At 38.0% G+C, this 23,631-nt stretch overlaps 1 protein-coding gene across 31 annotated transcripts in view; it reads right to left on the bottom strand.

Annotated features, from left to right (window-relative positions):
* Positions 1-23,631, bottom strand: part of NRXN3 (neurexin 3) — a 1,519,061-nt gene that overhangs the window by 119,285 nt on the left and 1,376,145 nt on the right. For 20 of the 31 annotated variants that reach the window (XR_013993472.1, XR_013993473.1, XR_013993474.1 and 17 more), the window contains 2 exons: positions 22,934-23,023; positions 17,388-17,695 (listed from right to left, as the gene is read on the bottom strand). Coding sequence is in view for 28 of the 31 variants with exons in the window: in XM_081050416.1 (XP_080906542.1) it covers positions 17,388-17,695; positions 22,934-23,023 (398 nt within the window). In the remaining 3 variants the exon portion in view is untranslated. The remainder of the gene's footprint in view (positions 1-17,387; positions 17,696-22,933; positions 23,024-23,631) is intronic. The other 11 variants (XM_081050419.1, XM_081050436.1, XM_081050414.1 and 8 more) reach the window with 1 other exon arrangement.

Genomic DNA, 23,631 nt, shown 5'->3' with positions numbered 1-23,631 from the left:
TAACTTCTCACCCTGGACAGCTCCTAGACTGCATCCTTGAGAAAATATTCTCAGATCACAATATTAGTTCAGGTCCCTTTCTGCTTTCTTACTTAGCAGCTTGTCCTCCTTCGTCATACTCATCGTGATTGTGGTTAAACAATTATTTGTGAAATTGGTTTGTGTCCTGTCTTCTCCCCATGCTTCATGCTCCATGAAGACAGGCAGCATACATCTGTGTTATTCACCCCTCCATCTCCTTCCAGATCCTTCCATGCAGTAGGCAGTAGCCATTGACTGTTTACTGAGCAATCAATCTTCCCCCTTCAAATCCCTACCACCATCTTGAAATCAATGAAATGCTGAAAAGAAACAAAAGGACAACAAAGACTCCCTTTGCAATCGCTGCCTCAGCCTTACAAGCAAAACCAAAAATACAGGTTTGCCAGGGTCTCCATAGTCCTTTAAGAAAAAGTAATTCCACCTAGCACCTGGGTCTCTCTCGCCTCAGGGAACTTAGTTTTGGGGGAAGGCTAGGAAATCTGGCTGAAGCCTTGTTCAATTGTGAAATCATTACCGTGGCCTCATTTACTGAGCTCTTCAGGACACAACGTGACTTTAAGCGCCAGACATGACAAAGCCATCTCTGATATTTTCTAACATAATCGCCTTTCATTGTACATTGCAAAAGAAAATGTCTCTTGAATTTGAAAAGGACGGAAAAATGTTTACAACAGAAAAAAGAGAAAAACTCTCTTACAAAAACACCCAATATGGTGGGGAGGAAAACAGAAGAATGTAGCTCGCTGAAAACGAGGGACAGAAGGAGAGAGAAACACAAACATACTTTAATTTTCCTCTTATGAATGACGTGATTGGCATTGCTTTATGTGATTTAAATTTGTCTCTATTTATTATGCACATTACTGATTAAAACATAACAAAAATAAGTTGTCTAGACATTGACACCAAATCCTGCAAATTAAAAATCATGAATCTCCCTGTAGCTATTGGAGTCAAAAGAACATTTTTATAGGTGATTTCTGTACGATGTTGAGAGGCAATTTTGCTATTTATCCTCTTCCTTCTTCAAATATTTTGATCTACTTCAGAGGCCCCAGCAATCTCTGCTTTCTGGTTACAAGTTGTTGATAGAAATAATTCCCCATAGAAATAGCCTTGGGGACATCCTTGCCACTCCAGTTTCCCCTGAAACCTCCTATTCGTGATTTTCTCACACTGGCCCCTTAATCATCTCTTCTCCAATGGATGTAACCTTTGGCTCACACTTAGTGTAATTACTTAAATCAATTTTTAGTATATACATATATACACACATATATATTTAGTACATATATTCATACATATGGATATATATATATATATATATATATATATATATATATATATATATATATACATCTATATCCATATCTATACCCAAGTCTATATCTATATCTACATCTGTACCCAACATTGATTCACTGATTTTCTTTTATTTTTTTTGGTGGAGCCTCATTTGTGTTCTGAGAATATATAATGCCTCTGGATAGGCAATGAGTATGTGGGTATAATCCTTTGTCGACAACACCTACCAACCAGCACATGTGAAGCAAAGCTAATAAATATATTACAGTGAAAAAGCTGAAGGAAGCTGAGAGCCAAGTGAACAGACTTTATCACCAAACACTGTATGATGGAGCTCAATGACATACAAACACACTGACGTTTCACAGCATAAAAATTCCAAAGTGACAACTCTAATCCTAGCCTCGCTCAAAAACATAAGCATCTGGTGTGAAGCAGAAGACTGAGCTATGCTCATTTCTGGATGCAAAATGTTCAAAGCACTTATACAGATTATTTAATTCATATTCCCTTCGAGGTGGCTAGAGAATGAGTATTAGGGTAAAAATAGAAACCAAACTAAAACAAAAACCCCCACAAAAATAGAGACCCGTAAGGGAACACAAAAAAGAGTTAAGTTTTAAAAGAAGGAGTTAGCAGCACAATAATCCATACTGAAATTTTGCATTGATAGTAAGTTTCAATATATATATAAAATATAATATATATTGTTAATGTGTATTAATAATATATATTATATATACACAGAGGGTGCCAAAAATGTATACATATTTTAAGAAAGGAAAATACTGTATTAAAATTATAATACTCAATATATACCAATAACAAAAGATGAATACAAGTCATGTTTGACTTCTGCAATTACAAGAGGTGCTCAAAGGGGTTACCATCAGCGTTATTTTTAATAGTTTTTCTTTTCTTAAAATGTGTATACATTTTTTTGGCACCCTCTGTATATAAACTGAAACATATATATATTCCCCAACGCTCCACATTCCATGTGTTACTCCCAAAACTCCATGCTTTTCTGAAATTACATTCACTGTGTGTGTGTGTGTACACACGTGTTGTATGTGCTTAGCAATAGCTTGACTGAACAAATTATATCAAAATCAGGATTCCAACGGAGGACAGCTAATTGGCAAATAACAACAGCAGTACAAGAGCATGAGGCTTAGAGGGCAGCAGTGGTTCTGCAGACCTGAACTGTAAGTGCTAGTATGAGGTTTACTGATAAGGAGTTGAGATTTCAGAGAGCAAAACAAAACAAACAGGCATCAAACTGTTATCTCAACAAGTGCACTGGTAGATGCCTAAAGACATTGGACAAATGCCTTCACCTTTATTAGTGAAGATGATTTCCAACCTACGAGTCCTTCCCAGGTAGACTACTCATGAAAGGTGAAAATGGATAAGACATTCTTCAGACAAGTGTGCATGCCTGTACTCTTTACCCGCCCTTTCCCAGGAAGCTACAGGACGATACACACCTTCAGAATGAGGGAAAAAACTACGAAAGACCAAACTTGGGGTTTGACATACAAGTGAAGCCCAGAGATGTGCCAGAATGAGAAACAGGGAAGATGCAAGATGACAGTTACAGGACAGGCCCACAAAGCACCTAGGTCAGACTCCGGCAGGGTATCTCCAAGAAAACGTGTAAATGATAGACTTTCTGTGTGTTTATGTTGAGAGGAGTTTTAGAGTTGTGTTAGCTATAACACTGGTAGGTGGTTAGAAAAATAAGCTAATGAGATAATGAGGGTAGTCACTAACAGGAAGTTGCAGAAGAGAGAAATATAATTATAACAGTAGAATGTTATGTCAGGAGCAGGCATTCATTCCATTTTTTTTTTTTCACTGCTGTATCCTTAGCCTAGCATATTTGAAACACACAGTGAAGATTTTTGGAATAAATGAGTGCATGTATGGTCTTACATTTTTCTCAATAGATGAAAGTCATTAAAATGTAAACTTGGCACAGTGATTCATTCAAAATGTGAAAATTTTATTGGGAAATTGGAGGTGAGAAAGTGTATGTGTGTCAGGAGATGGAGGAAGTGAGAAAGCTCAGTCTTTTTCTTCCAGAGTCAGAAATCATTAGTTAATATGTAAAGCTGCAAAGTCTAGAGATAGAAGTAGGTTATTAGAAATACGGAGGGAGATGTCTGAAAAAGCATCTGAAAGGGTACCAGTGTGGAGTAGGTCTCGGTGAAATAGGGTGAAATAGGGTGAAATAGGGAAAGAGACTTCTCTTATTCTGGTTTTGCTTGTTTTCTCTTAGGCCTTAAGTTCGGTTTCTCAGGAAACAGACTCGGAGACCTAGTTTAATGTGTGGGAAGTTTTAGGGGGAGTGCCATTGGAGTCTGGGAACACGAGTGAGGTAAACTTTGATGCAGTTGCAACAAAGACCTCAGCTGACCCCAACATTCACAGGGAGCTCTTGAACTGGGAGGCCCTCCCCAGTTGTCCAGACTCAAGACCAGGGACTGGGTCTTTACATATCCCCCAGCCCATCCACTAATCACTAGACATGGGCCACCCCCACAAAAGGGCTTGACCTTGGGTAAGGTGCTTCTTTAGTCAAGGGCAGCTCCTGCTGAAGGACTTAGCTGAAAACCAACAGCTAACATTCCTAGCAGTTGAAATAATGGTGCATCTTCCCTAAAGGGGAGTCTGTGTGCTATGTGAGATTTGAAGCTATGCAAATGTATTATTCACAGAAAATTAAATTAAAACATGAAATTAATACATGCTTATTATTTAAATAAAAAATGGCAGGTAAGCAATTTACGCCTGGATCTACTGCTTTGAATGATAAACCAGAACTTGAAACCAACTTGGCCCATCTCTAAATCTCAGCTAGTTGTGTGTGTTCAACAATTACAGTCTCCGACATTCTGCCAATATGAACATTCCAAGAGACTGGGATTTCAAACCAATCAACAAAATATTGGCACTAAATATTGTAAACTCAGTCCTCGAGACCAAAATATGTTTTAAACGCAATCACTATTGCAACCTGGTTTACTGTTGATAGCTTTTGGTCAAAGAAGACTTTGTTTACATTTGAAACTTGTCTTTTTTGAGTAGAAATTAATACTATTCTTTTTGATTTTCCAATCTCTTTTTTTATTGTTTATGTTCCTTGAATTTTATTATTTATTATATTTATTCCCTTTCACCTTTTCCACCCTTTTTTAATTTTTCAATTACAATTGACAGTCAATATTATTTTATATCAATTTCAGAAGTACAACATAGTGGTTAGACATTTATATAATTAAGAAGTGAACCCCTGACTAGTCTAGTACCCACCTGGCACTATACATAGTTATTAGCATGTTATTGACTATATTCCCTATCCTCACTTTACATCCCCATGACTATTTTGTAACTACCAATCTGTACCTTTTAATCCCTTCACCTTTTACACACTACCTCCCAACCCCCCCCATCACCCCAACACATTTAGTACCCATCTCACGCCATACATAGTTATTACAATATTATTGATATTCCTGATGCTATACCCTACATCCCCATGACTACTGTGTAACAATAAATTTATACTTCTTAATCCTTTCCTTTTTTTTTTCACTCAACACCCCTGATCCTTCTCTCATCTGGCAACCATCAAAATGTTTTCTGTATCTATGAGTTTGTTTCTGTTTTGTTTGTTTATTTTGTTCTTTAGATTCTACACATAAGCAAAATTACATTGCATCTGTGTTTATTCTTAGCATTGACCCATATAAATACAGATGCTTTCTGCCTCTGCAACTATAATACTGTGTTTCCCCGAAAATAAGACCGGTTCTTATATTGAGGTTTGCTCCAAAAGATGCATTAGGGCTTATGTTCAGGGGATGTCATCCTGAAAAATCATGCTAGGGCTTATTTTCCTGTTAGGTCTTATTTTCGGGGAAACACGGCAGCAGATCAACGTGCTAAAGTTTCCGTAGAAAATGGACCTAAAAATGCATCTTCCCAGATTTAGGAAATATTTAAGAACCCTATCAGACTGTGTTTCTTTAGGCAGAAATATTTTTATTTTTTTGTTTGTTTCCCCAAAGCCTGGCACTCATGAGGTACCGAATGATTGTGGAATAGGTTGTATGCTCTATGAGAAAAAAAAGGTTTTTTGTTTGTTTTGCATACTTTTGTAGCCCATGTGACTAGGACAGTACCTGGCCCATATTAGGTACTCAGTTTACTCAAATACTTGTTAATTACAAAATTTTGTTGATTACAAAATCCAACTAAAACTGAACTTAAATCTAGGCACCACAGCTATAAATCCAAGGTCTTTATAAATTCAACTTTGAAAATGCAGCACTTTCTAAATCAGATTAAACTCTCTAAGTTATGAATTCGATATTTTATCAGTAGACACATGTGTTGTGATAGAGCTTTTATTATGGTCCCATCTTTCCAACAAGGACTGTAAGCCTTCCTAAATGACAGAGCCAGGAATTACTTAGCGATTACCCTTTTCTTGAATGAGAAACAGGCGAGAATCAGATACTGTGGTTTGTACAATGCATACATACAGAAATCTTTTTTTTTTTAAAGTAGCCCTTTCAAGACTTGAAATCAATTAGGATATGGAAGCAATTATATTATGGGAGTTACAAAGCAATGAAATTATTCTGTCTAGTCTTTTGCATAAATGGCCAGGAATAACATTTGCATAAGTCATATCATATTGATTCTTACAGAGACTTAATAAAGACAAAAAAAAAAAAAACACACACGCAAAAGTAAATGCCTGGTGGGGGTGGTATACAGAAGACACAGATAAAGGCATCTATTATCTTCAGCTTTAAAATGAAAACAACAAAAATAATAAAACAAACAAATCAACCCCAAAATAAATGACAACAAAAACAAAACCTCATACCGGTCAACTCTCTTTAGTAAAAAGTGTCTATTTCTTTGTCCTTGCTCATTTCCCTCTCATGAAATCCACTTTCAAATGTCATCCTTTCCCCTTACCGGTAGATCAAGCATTCTCTAACAGAATAGATAGGGCAGTAAGAACTAATAATGATAATAATAATAATGAGAAATGGCCTCAGAGATAGATTTCACGCGTCTTCCTTTCTCCTTGTCTTTCTTCAGGAGAACAGCTTCCCAGCCAGTGGGGCATTAATCATCAGAACAGCAGCTCTGAGATAAAGGCTGGGTGAAATTTCATTGTGCATTATAGTGTGAGCTGTGTGTGCATGAATATGTCTCTCCATATCGCAGGAGGAAGTAGAGAGGTAGAAGAGAAAAATCTGTCATTTTATATATTTATACCGCTCAAGATGATTCGCCATTGTTTCTACAGATTAAAATCCTTCATATCCTTCTGCTTTCATTGGAGGTCTCCCATCAGAAAGGGGGGTAAATATTATGACAAGTTCAATTCTATCTACCCTTTTACCCCCCATCTGCCTTGGGGGTATGTAGCAGAGTAAGGGACAGGATGAGGAGACAAGTGGAACCAGGAGAGGAACTGTCTGATGGAATAAGTTTACATAATGCATCAGGTTAGCAAGATTTCCTGTCTCGAAGAGCCCTGAACTAAATTTGGGGAGACCATTTGGAAGAGATAGGTAAACAGATGCTACAAGGGCTCAACGGGAACTGGAAACATCTACTGGATTCTTGATCCATAAAATGAGGTCCACATACTATGGTATGATGTCATCTGGGAGCTCACTAGAAGTGCATAATCTCAGGCCCCACCCCAGAAATGAATTGCAATTCACGATCTGTGCTTTAATAAAATCACCCAGGTGAGCTGTATACACATAACCGTTTAAGAGGCACTATTCTAGATAATACATACAAATATACATGACCTCTCTCACTCTCTCAATCTCCTTCCCTTCCTCCCTCCCTTTCTCTCTCTCCTCCCACCCCATCTTTCTCTCTGTCTCTCTCTGTCTCTCTCTGTCTCTCTCTGTCTCTCTCTCTCTCTCTCTCTCTCTCTCTCTCTCTCTCTTTCTCTCTGACACACACACACACACACACACACACACACACACACACACACACACCATCAGATGTGATGAGAGATAGAAGAGGCTGAATTGTGTACACAAGTCAATCAAATTTCCAGCAAGTAATTCTCTCAGTGACTGCTATGTAGTTACCACAGATACGGTGTGCAATTACCTCCCCAGCAACTTCATCCCTGGATGATGAGAAAACCAAGGAAAATTTTACATTCTCCATTTAGCTAACAGAACTAGCTCTCTAGACAACCCAAGGTATTAATTAAAAGGTTTCAAAAGGCAGAGATGTCATAACAGCCTCAGTGTGTTTCTAATTTTTACAATCATTTAAACATGCACCAGAAAGGTATGAAAGCACATCCCACCCCTCCTACTGTCTTGTCAAAGACAGAGTAGAAATATCCATCTTGAAGTCTGGCTAGCAATGATTACTGCTGGAAGTCATTTCCCTGTCATATATAAATAGAAAGAAAAAGATGTATTTTCAGAAAAAAAAATAGACCAATTATTGGACCTCAGTTTAAACTGAAATCATTGATTCTTTTTGATGACTCAAGGGCCCTTTTATTAAGTAGTTTGTCTTCTACATAAGGGTGGACATTGAGGAACCTCTTTTGACAGCTTTCAGGAAAGAAGGGGGATATAGAGAGAGATCACTATTTATATTACTATTTTAGTTACATCAAATATATTCTATTCATGTCTCTCAACCTAGTCATTCATTCCATGAAATGGGCAGATAATAATTTTCATAGCAAAGTAATTACAGAGTATTTCTGTTTGTTCTCACTTCTTTCCTCAACTGTCCTTCCCATTCCTCCATCTAATTCATTTATCCAACCATTCAACTGTCACTATGTGTGAAAAGCACCATGTTAGATACTGTTTCAAAAAATAAAGATATTGGAGATAATGCGACTCTACTCATGAGGAAAGTGTGGAGAACCAAGGAAGCCAATGGTCATGTCAGAGGTTAAATGACTAATTAGTGAGAAAATAAAAAATTTAGATGCTAATGAGACATGGATTGGAATCTTAAAATACTACAACAACAACAACAACAACAATAATCTTTAATTAAGTCACACTAGTTTAAGCTCTTATATTATCTTAACCTATCCATGAAGTTGATGTTTTAATCTCTATATTTTAGATGATGAAACTGAGCTCCAAAAAGCAACTTAGCCAAAATCCCTCAGTACTAGTAAGGGAAGGTCTGTCTAAAGTAATGGATTTAACTACTTTTTTATCCAAGAGCGAAGTCTCCCAATGCCTCCTTCGATGTACTCTTTTCCTTCATACCAGGCTGCTTTCTCACAGCTTTCTTTGTCTCCTTCAAACATGAATAATACTGCCCCCTCTGCAGGTAAGCATTCATTTACTTAATACATTTTTCTTTTCTTCAACAAATATTTATTGAGCCCCACTTTGGGGCAGGCACTATTATAGGCCCTGAATGTTGAGTGATGAACTACATGGAGATCATGCCTGCTCTCAATCTAATGGTTTCTCATAGTATTTTCCAACCATATTCTTTCAAAAGATCATAAAGAAAATAGGTAACTATGGAGCCAGCTGAATCACAGGGTCGTGAGCAGGAATAAATGCATTCACACTCAGCCATAAGGAAAACAAAAAAGGAAACTAAAAGCAGATAGAAGACTCCCACCGACCTATCCACACATGTACAACCACATTAATTTTCTATCCATACCAACAAATAGAAGCAGTGGGCCTTTAAACATAATTCTTATTTGCTTATATTTAAAGGTTGGTTGTAGAAATTAAGAATTAAGGGAAAGGAGTAAGGAGAAAAGAAACAGAGAGGGGAATTGGAACTGCATTTCCAAAAGTGCTTTGAAAACTCTAAGTGCTAGAAGCAGCCCTTCCTATTACGATAACAAATAAGTACTGAAAAGAGAGAGAGAGAGAGAGAGAGAGAGAGAGAGAGAGAGAGAGAGAGAGAGAGAGAGAGAGAGAGAGAGAGAACTGAGGATCAGAAGCCAACAAAAACAATCTGGCCCACCAGAGACAAAGAGACATCCCTGGGACTCCTCATTCTTAAGACAAGAATTCAAGAGCAGCAAAACCATGCTGGTGACCTTCCCCACTAGTGAGCCTCACCAGAGAGAGGGTCTCTGGGGATTGGAAATGAGATTCAACCTGTAAGTATTAAGAGGCATGTGTACTCCCTGAGAAGGTGCTGGAGGACGGTTGCCCATGCATATGTTTTGACCAGTATTGACTGAGGGTTTACTCTGTGCTTCTGTGCTCTCATAGCACCTGATATGAAGATCTTGCCATCCTAGAACTCCCATTCTAATGAATAGAGACAGTAAACCAATGTATGCTATAATGTCAGGTATGGGTAACTGCAATGAGAAACAATAAAGCAGGAGGTGAGAGAGAGTACTATTTTATAAAGCATGGTTGACTAAGACCTCTCTGAAAGGTTCCACATGGGCAGAAACCTGGATGAAGTAAGGGAGTCATGCAAATAGCTGGAAAAAGTTTTTCAGGCAGAGGAAAGAGCAAGTGAAAAGACACAGATGTGCCTGGGATGGTAAAGCAGGGTTGGGTCTAATGAGACACTTATCTAAGGTGTAACATTTAAGGGGGTTCCCCAAAACTCAGTTACCGATGTAATTCATATGTTATTGTAATACTTGAAAATCAACATCAATGTAAAAATCCATGATAAACAAAATATCAACATTCAAATACAGACAGGATCTGACTCTGCGATTGTACAACCCTACCTCAATCTTCTCTCCCTTATCCTGGCCCTGGCCCAAGGAAGTTCAAGAACTGTGTGCCTGGAACAGTGTTATAGAAAATATGGTCAGAGAGACAGTAAGGAGGAGAGCTGTGCTGAACACGGTAAGGATTTTGCCTCTAGATTTGGCCACGTAGTCTGTTAGGTGATGGAGAAAAGCACCCAGAGCTTTAAAAATATTGGGGTACCTCAAAGTGAATAGCCAAGGGCTGACCCCATTTTCCTCCCAGCTGTTCAGATGGCTCAAAATAAGATCTAGCACTTTATCAGCAGTTCCGGTGGAAATTCCACCCTAGAAGTATCACAACCTAATTAGAAGGCATCTGTACAAGTTCTCCTAGCAACTCACAGGCTTCCAACCTGTCTGCTGTGAGGACCTTCTCAGAGGACCCTTCAAGTGACTAAAATCAGCTTTGGGAAGTGCTGATCTCATCCACTAAAATTCAAGTATTAAAGAAGGGATGAAAAGAAACTGCACTGCGTTCTCGTCCATGGCTTATCCGCACAGTCAACATGTAAGTCTTTAAGAGGGAGGTAACACATCAAGCTCCTTTTTTAAGCACTATGCAATTCCAGAGAACAAATGTTACTGGAGAGTCTTACCAGGTAATGAGTAAATTAGAGTCCAATTTCCTTCTCCCCAAATTATTCTCTGAGAGGGAAAAAGAAAGTATCTGCATGAGGGTAAAAAGGAGACAAGATATTTCTTGGCTGGCAGCGGAAGTCTAATTAGACTGACAAATCTTCAGTGCCTTCCCCAGTTATGAGGCTTGGCAGGAAAAGAACGAGCCCTGGAGCCGCACATTATATAAGGCTGTTAATCAATATTAGTTCAGCCCTGATCCTAAAAATAAACTCCCCCTGGAGGCTCTGTTGTCTAATGGTAAAAGTAAGGGACTGAAAACTCTGTGGACGCCTTGTCTCATTTCAATGAAGCTGGTGGCAGTAGGGTAAAGATGGAGGGGCCCAGAGGGGAGAATTCTCGGGGTAAGTATAACCATTCTGATACAACATGATCTTACATCCTGTTAGAGGATGGTATTAGGGTAAGGTGGATTTATCTTGTATCCCAATCCAAGATAGTTGGATTATTCAGAGAATCTTGAGACATTTTGGTGGTCTATCCAGTGTCTCAAAATGTCATTGATAACAACACACTGTAAAAGTGTCCTGTATTTTGTTGAAACATATAAAATGGCTGATATTTGACCATTTGGTCGACAAATGGCAATGTCATACACTTCAACCATACAGAACACTCTGTGTGTAATAACTATTCAGCAAAGCCAATTTCCCTTCCAGAAAATGAAAGAATATCCCATAGAAATCTCTTCTAATTGATGAGTCCAGGGCTCTGGTTCAATCTGGGACCCTTAGAGGAAATCCTGGGTAATTGTGGGTTTGTATGGATGTAGAAAAAATTGTTCTTCTTGTGCTTATCCAAACATATGGGAAGGCTAAGCTCTGTGAGGCTCTGTGAGTTCTGGAAGAGTCTCTTGGGTCAAAGTGCTTTCTTAATGTCTAGCATTTAGTGAAAACTTATGGGGAAGGTCATGGCCTAAGTTCTTTCCACACATCATATTTATTTCTCAAAACAAGCCTATAGGGAAGGTACTGTTATTGCCCATTTTACCCATCATGAAACAGAGGCTAATTAACCTGTCCAGAGATACACAGCTAAGTAACTGGAAGAACCTGGGGTTCAATGCAGACATTCTGATTCTGAACTGCACACCCTTCCCTTCAACATGCTGGTACTCTACTTGGAACATGCAGTATGAAGGATCAACTTTTCGATCACAAGTTTTTGCTTGTTTTGTTTTGCAATAATCAATATCAAGGCTGAAATGTGCTTTTTATTGTTCCTAGCTGAAATCTGAAAGCAGAGCAGAAGGAGGACTTCCAATATAGGTACTGTTAGAAAGGCTGAAAAATTCTGGCTTCCCTCTGGAATTTTTGAAAGTGGTTCACATTCGACCACCAAGTTTGTGAGTTTGAGGTAAGAATGCAAATCTTTCACTTCTACTGTTTATTAGGATAGTTCCAAACGAGGCCGGGCATTGTGATTTTCTGGTAATTTTTTGCGTGCCAGGAACTGGACAATGTCAAGGTGACTTCATCAATGCCCAACACAGAAAAAATGGGTCATGATTAGTATTCCTGCCAACAGCTTATAAATGATTCCAAATAGTGACTTGCACAGAATACAGTTTTTTGGTTTCTTTTTTTTTCTTTCTTTCCTTCTTTCTTTTTTTTTTTTTTTTTTTTATTGATAACAACTCAGTCTGGACGCCCAAGGTAAGAAAATACACATTATCCTTGAAATTATTTTCGTTTTGGCCCTTTACTGTCTCACAGGAACATTTAGGTCTTAGTGGCTGAAAGCTATCACTAAAAGATTCATTTCTCACTTTGCTTTCCATCCTGAATTAGAACTAAGGAATTTGAGTGAAGACTAAGTTCACTTTTCTGTTTTAGAAATTGACCTATCAGAGTCATGATAGTTACCCACTGACATTGGGTCGGCTGTAGTGTAATGGAAATGCCTGCACAGTTGTTGGGGGTTCCCTGGTAGTAAGACCCACAGGGAACCCAATCCAGTTCTCCCCTTTTGTTTCTCTCCCATTTGGGGGAGGGGAAGAGGCATCAGACCAACACTCTCAGAATCTGGATCTCTTGTCTCTGACTAATTCCCCTCATGCACTCTCTGTTCTAGTTGGTCTTGACTGTTAACCTTAGGAATTACCATCTCTCACTTGAACTACTTAGCTTCTGACATTCAGCCAACCTGGCATTTGTGCCTCTCACCACGTATCTGATTTTACTCGTCGACAAGGCCCAGTTTCATACCTAACCAAGCCATGAGATCCAGCCAAGCTATCCCTTACACTCACTCCCAACATGCCACCATTTGTAAGTCACTGTCTCATATTGATAGCTCATGTCAAGCCCTCTTGCCCTCTTTAGATTACAAGCTCTATGATGGAAAGGATCCTGAATTCCTCTTCTTTGTAACTCCACAAATATATGTGGGTAGACATACTTCATCGCAGAACATAGTCTCCAAGAACTATAGAACTCCAGGTTGGTTTTGAAACAAAAGGAAAAGTTAAACATGGATAGTGAAGTATCAGAGACTTGACATCTTAGAGACTTTTTATTCAGCCTCCAAATTCTACTCTGACCCTCCTTCAAATCCCTATCCTGCCAAAACCCCCGAGCCCCTGCTCTAAATTACAAACACTACTCTCAGTAGAAGCAACCCCATTTTGTGGGGTAGACTCTTGCTTGAGAGGGCATCGACTTGCATATCAAATGTTGGGGATAGAATATAATAATAAGGTTAAATAAAATGCATTTAGTCTTACTCTTCATACTGTACTTGTTTTAAGCATTTTACTTACATAAATTCAGTTATCCTCATAATACTCATATGCTGTAAGTACTAGTAGTAACTTCTTCCCCAACCCCACTTCCCTAATTTTACAATGCAGTAGACTTAGGTTGGTTTCGAATTCTTGCTACTCCTCCCATCAAGAAGTGAGGTTTATGCCTCCTTCCCTGAAACTGAGAAAGGCCTGTGAATGCTTTGACCAATAGAATGTGGTGGAAGTGACACTGTGCCAGTTTCCAGGCCCAGGCTTTAAGAAACTGGCAGCCTTGACTTCCTATCCTTTGGAAAACCCTCTCTGATGCCCTGAGCTTCCATGAAAGAAGTCCTACTACTTTGCTGGAGGGACTACATGGAGAGGGAAATGGACCCAGTTGAGTCAAGTGTTTCCAGTTAACCCACCGAGGCACAAGGTATGTGAGTGAAGTAAGACCTGCAGACCGGAGCAGCCACTGAGTAACCCTGGAGTCAACTCCATGTGGGGCAGAAGAATTGCCTTGCTGAGCCCCGCCCAAATTTCTGACCCACAAAATTGTGAGATCCAATGACAGTTGTTGTTTTAAGTCACTGAGGTTAATGGGAAAGTTGGTTTCACAGCAATAGTTAATAGCACATGTGACTTGCTCAAGGTCACTAATCTAATATGACGAAAAAACTAGGTTTTAAACCCAGGCATATCTGACTCCAAGCACATGCATTTAATTACTCTGTGATAGCCTTACCACTGGAAAAAAATTAAAATTATCCAAAGCACACGAATCATTCTAGAGGGAAGACATTTCACAAGCCATGCCACTTCTAGTTGTTAGATGATGAGTAGAAATGTAATAAAGTCTATCTTGTTTTCTGGTTTATTCAATACATATTTACTGAGCATCTTCTAAGTGGCAGAACTTCACTTGAGAACTATCACCCGCACACCTGCTTTCTCAATCTTAACTTTTTTTTTTTTTTTAGTTCGGAGAGCACCTAGAGATATCCTTCTTAATATAGGGTGACGACCTGAAGCTTGGGCACTATAGCTGTGAGTAACTTAGCATAGTCCATGTAATCCATAAGTAACAACCTAGGTTACCAGAAAGATCAAAGCACCAATTACTTCCAGTGGGTTGCAGCCCTCACTGGAGGGCTGTATCAACTCAAAAACTTCTTGTTCACATTCACACAGTTAAGAGCGGCACTGAAAGCACTCTGCAGTTTTCTTTTCATCACAAATCAACACTAACCAAGGTCTATCAGAAACGAACTGCTCAAATGATGTTTTCTTGGCGTATGCTTTAAGAAGGAACCAGTAGATTTTTTTAATAACCAGGTTTTTATGCTTGTAGAGTGACAGGCTTATTTGATTTCTCCTAGAAGCCTTATTTTAGAATGATCTTGCTCTAGCAATGTTATCAAAGCAAAGTAGGACAGAACAGAGTACTGTTTGGAAAAGTGAAAAATGGGCCCAATGAATACGAAATCCAGTCTTCCCCACTTCTGTGTTCTCCTTTCTGAAGTATCTCCCAGAGTTCAAATCTTTATGAGTCTACTTTATCCAAGAAAATTCGCTGGATCACACAGGGCATGTCGGAGCTTCTGAGACCTACCTTCTTCACCCAAAGTATTCAGCGTCTGGAAATTGTCCTCAACCTTTGATACAATCCAAAGGTTGTTGGATCCCTAGTTCTAACGTAGGCTTGATGTCGTCTACAAAATGTACTGGAGATCACAATTGGCTTTCCGACAAAGCAGGCTATTAAGTTTTTACAGAGCTGAGGATAGAGTTCTTGTGGTTAGTTGGCAAGAACAAAAATGCCCCAAAACATTGGCATAAAGTTATTTCTTCTAGCTAATCTTTACAAAGAACATGGTGCTTCTTTTATACCTTATCTCATTCTAATCCAATCCTGCTAGTCTGTTGGCTTTCCTCCAGAGTATGTATTTACACACCCTTAAAAACAAAGAGCATCAACAGATTGATAACTCATTTTTATAGCCTGGATAGAAGCAAAAGGAAAGACATGTAGATGTAATCCAATTATTCCTGGACACAAAGGAAAAGAAACACACAACAGACAGGAGGCTGTTAGAAAGCATCCTCCAGCTGAACACATCCTTTAAACTGAGAACAGGTTCTATGGTGTTTAGGGTCATCATCACTGGCAAGATTTTTGTACTTTGTACCCTACATGTGTCCAGAAGCTCTGGCTGTCTCAGTTTGTGGAAACACCCAATCTGCTCCCATTTATGTATTTGCTGCAGGAGGGAAAGCCAAAATCCAATAATTACCATGGCTTAGTCCCTGAATCCCTGGGTAATATTAAATCCTCCTGAGGTCAGTGAAAATTTGGCCTTGAAAAAGACTGCAGGGCTAGCCATTGCTAAGAAGAAAAAGCCATTTGCTCCTCTACTTCCCACAGAGTTAGTGGAATGTATTCTGACAGAAACAAAACAAGTCTGCCAAGACCTGTGCAGACAGAGCTATCCTTTCACTGACAATAAACAAATCTGCTCTTGAGCTATAGAGAGTCATAATAGAAATATATATTGCCTTTTATCTTCTTTTCAGTGAGTAGAGTGAAGTGTCAGGAGTTATTGCTTTAATATCAGAGAAAAAGCTTTTTTCTTTTTTTCTTTTTTGAGCATGTGTGTAGGTATGCATGTAACAACACGTGCGACTATGAGACAGCTATCCTAACCAGGCTCTTGGAGCCTTTCTAATACACATAAAATTGGCCTGATAATATCATCAGTGCATACAGTTCCATATCATTCCTGTGGAATCATGGAAGGAGCTGTCTGGATATTTTTGCTCGAAGAAAAGGAAAAAGGAAGACAACACTTTTAACTCTACCTAACACATAAACTTAATCCAGAGGAATGAGAACACATAGGGAGTTTAATTGATTATTGACTTTAAGTTTACAATGTCCACCAAAGTCAATGGAAGGGTGACATCAAAGACTCAATTGAGCTCCTGGATAAGGTCTTCAAATGAAGAAACAGAAAGGAGGAGTACTTATCTACTGAATTTTTTGCAAACACTAACTAGACTGTTTCCCCCACAAGCAATTGGAATGTCTTATTTTATGCCAGAGCATTTAAGGCTAATAACTCGATTAACCTTCTACCCCCTAGTAACTAGATTTATGAAATGCCAAGGGAGTCAGCAAAGCATTAAGTTTTAGCTTGAGTATAATTATTTTTAAGTGAAAAAAACAAAAATGTTACTACAAAACTAAGGACTTCCTACATAGCTAAACTCAGACCTTCACATTTTCTAATGTAATTAGGATCTTGGTCAAATATAAAGGAAACAAAATGCACAAAAATAACACGTGATTAATCAACACTTAATATCAAACACAAAGACTGCATTTTATAAGAATTAGTAGAACCTCTAGCTTCAATTGCCCTTGATTTAGTGATATCCATTGGCTTCAAAAATGAACAATTCATATTCCAGTAAAGCCATCGGGAGGATGTGAATAGAATCACACTAGGACATAGTCTTTCTTATGATAACAAATTTTCCACTCCTGCTTTTCTCTTTTGGCTATTGAAAAGAAAGGTAATCAAATAAGGGGAGGGCATATTTCATACTGAAAGTGTTGACCACTGCTCATTCCAAATAATAGCTTTACCATTTCAGTGATAAATATGATAGGAGTAATAACCCATGCGTTCACACAAGACTTTAATAACTTCTTTAGCAATGACTTTGTCTTTCTCTACTTCTGGGTCTTACCACTAAGAGTATCTGTAGGCATGCTTCCTATAAACATAGTAATTCAGACTCTCTCCCTATATAGCAACACTGAGCATGATAGCAATGTCTAAAGACAGAAAAGCAGAATCAATTAATAGTTAGAGAAAGGCTTACCTGAATGCTGGCTGTTGAGCGATTCTTGCGGGTTGTGGTAGTAGCCAGTGTAGTGGTGGTTTCCATGACAGTAGTAGACATTTCTGGTGGCATGGCGGTTGTCTGTGTTGTTCCCAAGATTGATGGGACTTCTCCCACCAGCCGGACACTTCCATTGATTTTAATATTGGGGTTGTTCTCAGCCGCCATGTTCAGTACTTTCAAACCATCATAATAGAGCCCAGAGAGCTGGCCTTGGAAGAGGCGTCCTTTGTCCTTTCCTCCGATGGCTATTTGCGCCTGGGTGTTGAAGATGGTTAACTGCCGGCCTAGTGGGTTGGGTGGAGGAAACGTCATTACTCCCATACATTTTCTCTCTTTACCTTGCCTGGTCTGAATGGACCAGGCATAAAAACAGGCTTCCTTGAGTAATTGAAGGGGAGAAAATTGGATAATAAAAGTTCAATGCAGATATTAGCAAGTAAAATTTCACTATGTTTATCTCTTCCACTGTCTAGCTGAATATCCCAGATAACCTGAATAATCGAGTCTCTATTTCTTTATTGTGAGGAAGGAGAAACTTGATTCAATAATGAAGAGTATTATAGTCTTTTTGGGTATGTGGTTGTAGCAGACAAAAGAAAGAAACTCCCAAATTAAGTGATGATAATAAATCATAAATGCCTATTGCACTGATTTTTAACATACAGAGTAACGTAACAACTAAAAAGAGTTATATATGCAAACAATAGCTGGGTGAGGTAACTCAGAACACTGAATTAAAAACTAGGTCTGATAATTAAATTAAAATAAATTAACTGAAATTAAATTAAATTCTAATTAAGAGACTTGGATTCATTACATACTTATAAAAATGAATATTAAAGTCATCAAACATCTCATTTCCTTGGAATCTTCAGAGTGTCTAATATTCTATCTATATTTGCTTTTTAATAAACAACATGACAAATCATTTCTTATCTCTATTAATGTGAGGGTGAGAGGATTATGGTCACACAACTAAATGTATTCATAAAATATGGAAAATAAGTAGGCATTGATAATGTTCCTCGGGAGGGGAGGAGATGTCATTTCAAATCGATGCATTTAAAAAGGGAGGGGGGTTAATTAATGAAAAAAGCAGCACATAAAACTCCTTAAAATGTTATAGAGGTATGTTTATGAGTTGAAGGACATCAGTAGCTCACTTTATTTGGAGTTCCCATTTGGGGAACTATTTATATTTCTGTGGACCAAAAACTCTCAGAATGTATTATGGCAGAGTAGAGTTGAGAATAGTGTAACTCAACTTATCTTCCTCCAAACCACTTCTAGATTTTTCCCAACAAAACCCCAAAAGCTTTTTAAACTCTCCATTCTATTATTTTTCCAGATTATTTCCTTCTGCTTCTCAGGAGAAGGGGGAAAAACCTCATTCATGGAATTAAATATATACTTTCTGAATTTTTCTCCACTTTAGTCAGTGATGAGACAATGCTCCGCTCATTCTTAATTTAATTGTCTGAATTATTTTAGCTATGAATAACTGGAAACAATGTTTAGTAAAACCTGTTTAATAAAAGGGAGCATATTTTTAAAAGACTGAGGTTTTTGTTCCCCAATCTCCAATATGAATAGAGGCAAACTATGATATTTGGGCTCTTAACCTCTATTACTATTAGTACATGGTCTTTAAGTCCATGATGATTAGCTATTCTTACATTTCTGGTGTATAATGTGGAATACTTTCTTAATGTATAACAGTGGACAATATGGAAGAGGTAAAGAAAGGAAAACACATCTTCTCAGAAGGAAATCTTTATATAAGAGTCAACTCTGCTCATTGGACAACTTTTAAGGGCATATTAGCCAAGTATGATTTACAAGTCATATGTCATTGGACGCTTCGAACCCTGTGGTATGGGGAATTGGCCAGAGAATTTTGTGATAGTGAAAAGGATCTTCACTCTATAAAAATATCTGGAGCATGGAAATGAAATCTGCTGGCCTTAACGATAACAGAATCACCCAGATCCTAAGGGTGCAATCGAAATAGATCTATTAGATTTCCATTATTTTCCCACCAGTTCCTTCAGTGCCCTGTGCATGCACATCACTGCCTGTCCTTTGGCTTCTTATTTCTCACACAACATGCAGCAAAAGTTCAAAGCACAATAATACTGGGTAATGGCCTGAAGCTCAGACCTCTTTACTGTTTGTTTGTTGGTTGGTTGGTTGGTTGGTTTTTGGCAACAGCTTTTAAGCTTACTACCTCAAAAATGCCATGATGGAAAGTGAAGATAAATATGCCCTCAACTGCACATAGGCATTTGGGGACCTCTTAATATAATAAATAAGAAGAAGCTGCATGATGGGAGATCTCTAGGACTAAAATTTAGTGTCCCATACCAGATAGCCCCAAAACCAAACTATCTCTTCCATTCACACAACTATTGTCCAACTATAATGTTTATTCATCTCTTTTTTAGTATGTAGTCTAGTCCTGATGATCAGCTAATGGTTCTAACTACTATAGACAGAACATTTTATATTACTAATACTCCTGAAAGTACTTCACATCTATAATGGTGCTCATCTATTTCCTGGTGATATTATTCTGCCAATGTTTGAAAATAAAAAGAGAGTCAGAGAGAACTGAAATGCAAAGCTGAATTACATTGGCTAGAAATGCTGGAGCTTCTTTATTCCAGCTGCCATATTTAACTCCACAAAGTGGAGAAACTCAAGCATGGAAAAAGGCAAGATGTTTCCTGGGCTATAAGATTAAGCCACTGCTCCACTTCTAGCTATCACTGTCTTTCCAGAGAACTATGACTAATCACTTCTTGAGAACAAGATACTTGTTGAGACAGGGAAGAAGGCTATGTTTCAATTTTCCATCACGCCATAGGAAGTACTTAGATTTTTATTTGCTTCTCTGTGTCATGGTCTATTTCTGGCTAGATCTGCTTTTCTTCTGTTTCAAAACCCTTGCCTAGCCCTCTGTACCTTGTATTACGTGGGTAATAGTAAAGCTGGCAGTCAATAAAGTAGTAGTGGGATACTCTCAGTCTCCTGCCATCTCTTCCTCTGATCAATTTATCTCACTCAGCTAAGCAGGAGAAAGTGAACAAACATGAAACGGCCGTCACTACCCTCTCCCTCTGAAGGCAGTACCTAAGGACTGGCTGGAGAGAGTTTTATCATTTGCCCAAGATTTCTCAAAATCAATGCCAATCTCATCATTGTCACTCATTAGAATCAATCATGTTTTTTATAGTAAGCAATGATGATATTTATAACTACACATATATTTCAATCTGAGAACCATTCTAGCATCAATAACACAAAATTTGGTTATAACACCAGTACAGGATTTGTAGCAGGTTATTTTTTGTTTTGTTTTCAGTACCTATCCTCTTGGAAGCTACCGTTACCTTATTTGGACATCAAATTCACGTACTGCTTAAATGAAATCTTTGCACATCTCCAGTCAATGTTACACAAAGACTAATTAATTAAACCTCAGAACACCCTTGGGGAATAAGCAGTATTATTTCTCCTCTCCTCAGATGGGAAATCTGAGATATAAAGAGGTTAAGTGGATTGTCTAAGGTCAGAAAGACAGTCAATAGTAGACAGAGTCAGAAAACAGACTGGGGAATGCTGCGCCCCAGACATCTCCCCCAATGACAGAAATCACTCTAAAAAGATATTCCAAGTACTACCTAATACGTCTGCCTAATCATTCTTCTGTCTTTACCCTTTTTCACTCACTGTCTCTATAAGGTCTTTGATATATATTTTTTCATTTCTTTTGAAGGGAAAGTTAGCTAGACAGAGGAAGGGGTAAAGCAATAGAACGAATGCATGTTACATACCCAAATTACAAAAAAAAGAGTAATATCAGTTAAAATAACGTAGAAGACAAAATCTCCCAGTTTGCAAATGATTCTGTTCAATATTATGTGCACATAGAAACAGATACATATATGATTGAAAAACTAGAATGCCTCCCTCCATCCCACCCGAACCACCCCTGCCCCAGTCCCAACCCCTCCATTTGTTGTGTGCTTGAAAGCATCTTTTTATATGAAAGCCAACTGATAACAATGCTATCATAAGGAAAACTAAAAGCCTACTAATAACTTTATAATGGTTTATACAAATGAAAACGCCTGGCATGCTATTAAACTTAGGCTTCAAAAGGCAATGGAGTAAAATAAAATATTATTAACATAAAATTGAAAGAAACAAAAAAGTTCTCTCAGGCACATGAGACTCAGACATGCATCTAGTTTTCATTTCCTTTTTAAAAAGTGAGGCAATCATCATATTTAATGTTAAAGGGACTTTATAAGCTAGTGATTACTAGACAAAATTATTTGCTTTTTAGAGTTATTCTTAATTTATTTTTAATTAGACCACATACGTTAAAAACAGGGCAAACAGTTAAGACTCAGTGAGGATTTTCCGTGTTCAAAGGTCTGAATGTTTTCCCCCAGTTAAAACTGTAGTAGTCCTTTGCTTTTTAAGTTGCACACTAATATGCCCAATTACTTTTTATATATAACTCGATCAAATCTCTACATATTTTAAAAACTCACTTAAGGTCTTGAGACAAGAGAAGCTTATACTGGCTCAGGAAAGAACAGACTAAATAGCTTCTTAAAGACAGAAACTTTTCTTCATTGAGAGATAGTGGTTTACATCCCAACAAAAAGAAGCCACACAGAAAATTCTAACATCAGGTATAACCGCTGCCCTCTTTTATTAACAAAGTGGTTGTTTTCGTCAGCAAATCAGAAACTGCTGTTTTGCCTTTCATGGGCCTTTCCTTTTCCAACTCACTGTCCTAACCACTTACACTTTTGTTGCATAAATATCAAATGCACAAGGCTATCACACAACCAAAGTGTAAAATAAGTGTGTTTTTGTTTTTAGTTTCAGTCAGCAACTAGGACACAATTAACCTCTTATGAAACACTTTTGCCTCTGTGCGTTTGAAGCTAAAGGCAAAATGCATCTTCTCTTTCTTTTCTTTGTTTATAAACAAATGTAAACAACAACAACAACAACATTGCTCCCCTTATAACATTTTTTTAAGCAGTTTAAGTTACAAGAGTCTATCTATGATTTTTTGTTTTGGTTGTTAACCACGCTACAGAGAGTAAAGCCAAAACAGCCTCAAGACGTAAGTTTAAAAAGTGGTTTTGAAATTTCTTTAGAAAGCTTTGGTAATTTAAAACAAATTAACAAATAACATCATGCAGTGGTTAAATTGCCATAATACATTTCTTTGTTAGAGGTTCCTGGAATTTTTTGTTTGTGGTTGTCAGGCTGATAGCAAGCTAGATGTTAGTCCCTTTAACTATATTTTAATGGCAATGTATTATAGCATGATTTATCAACATATGGCAGGTGGAAGCTGACACAAATTATAATGAAAATTAAAACAGTCATTTATGCAGCAGGCGATTATCATTTAAGGAACATTTATTTGCAGGCTTTAAAAATGAGGGTTTAGAATCAAATGAATTTAAAACGAAAGTTTTAACGACGGTTACCTTTTTCCTGCAGCCACTCCTCTACGGGCCGGTTATATTTGAAGGGGATTTTCTGTTTTACCATTTGGAAGCGTTCATTATCAGTGTTGCCTTTAAAGTTTAAAAAACAGCTTAAAAAACAATCTGAAAAGTGAATAAGTCGTTAAAAAACATCCTAGGTTTTTTGGTTTGTTTTATGAAGTTTTTAGAGATAGATATCAATTTATCTTTAGTAGAGGTGGAGTCGAAGTCACTCTGTCCTTGGTTAACAGGTTTGAGGTCAGGTTAGTCTTAGCTATGCAGTGCTCCATCATGTTTTAGCAATGTGGCATGGAATGGGAATCAGTGAGAAGTTTGGCCATTTACAGAAATGGGTGTACCTTCACTCTTCTCCATCTCACCCTAGCTATACCTTAATTGGGTCAATGGAGGCACTAAGATGTCCTTAACCTGTGGGTAATGCATCTGCCCAATCAGCTTCATAATGTGGTAGGGGACTCTCAGTATCTCAGTCATGCATGCTCTATTCTCACTCTACTGTATCCAACCAGAAGCATGGCTCATGTTCTACACTCAAGTGTTTCTAGCCGCTCCATCTCCCAGCAGAGGGAAGTCAAAGAAGACAATTTAAGCCTTGGTGGACAAGTGAGACTCCTTATTCCATAAAGGAGGCCCTGGCATCCCTATGTTAAATAGGTAGAGTATTACAGATGACCCCT

The sequence above is a fragment of the Rhinolophus hipposideros genome (assembly GCF_964194185.1).
Source record: "Rhinolophus hipposideros genome assembly, chromosome: 5".
Taxonomy (NCBI): domain Eukaryota; kingdom Metazoa; phylum Chordata; class Mammalia; order Chiroptera; family Rhinolophidae; genus Rhinolophus; species Rhinolophus hipposideros.
Note: the sequence above shows the minus strand (reverse complement) of the source record. Positions and strands in the feature narration are given on the sequence as shown.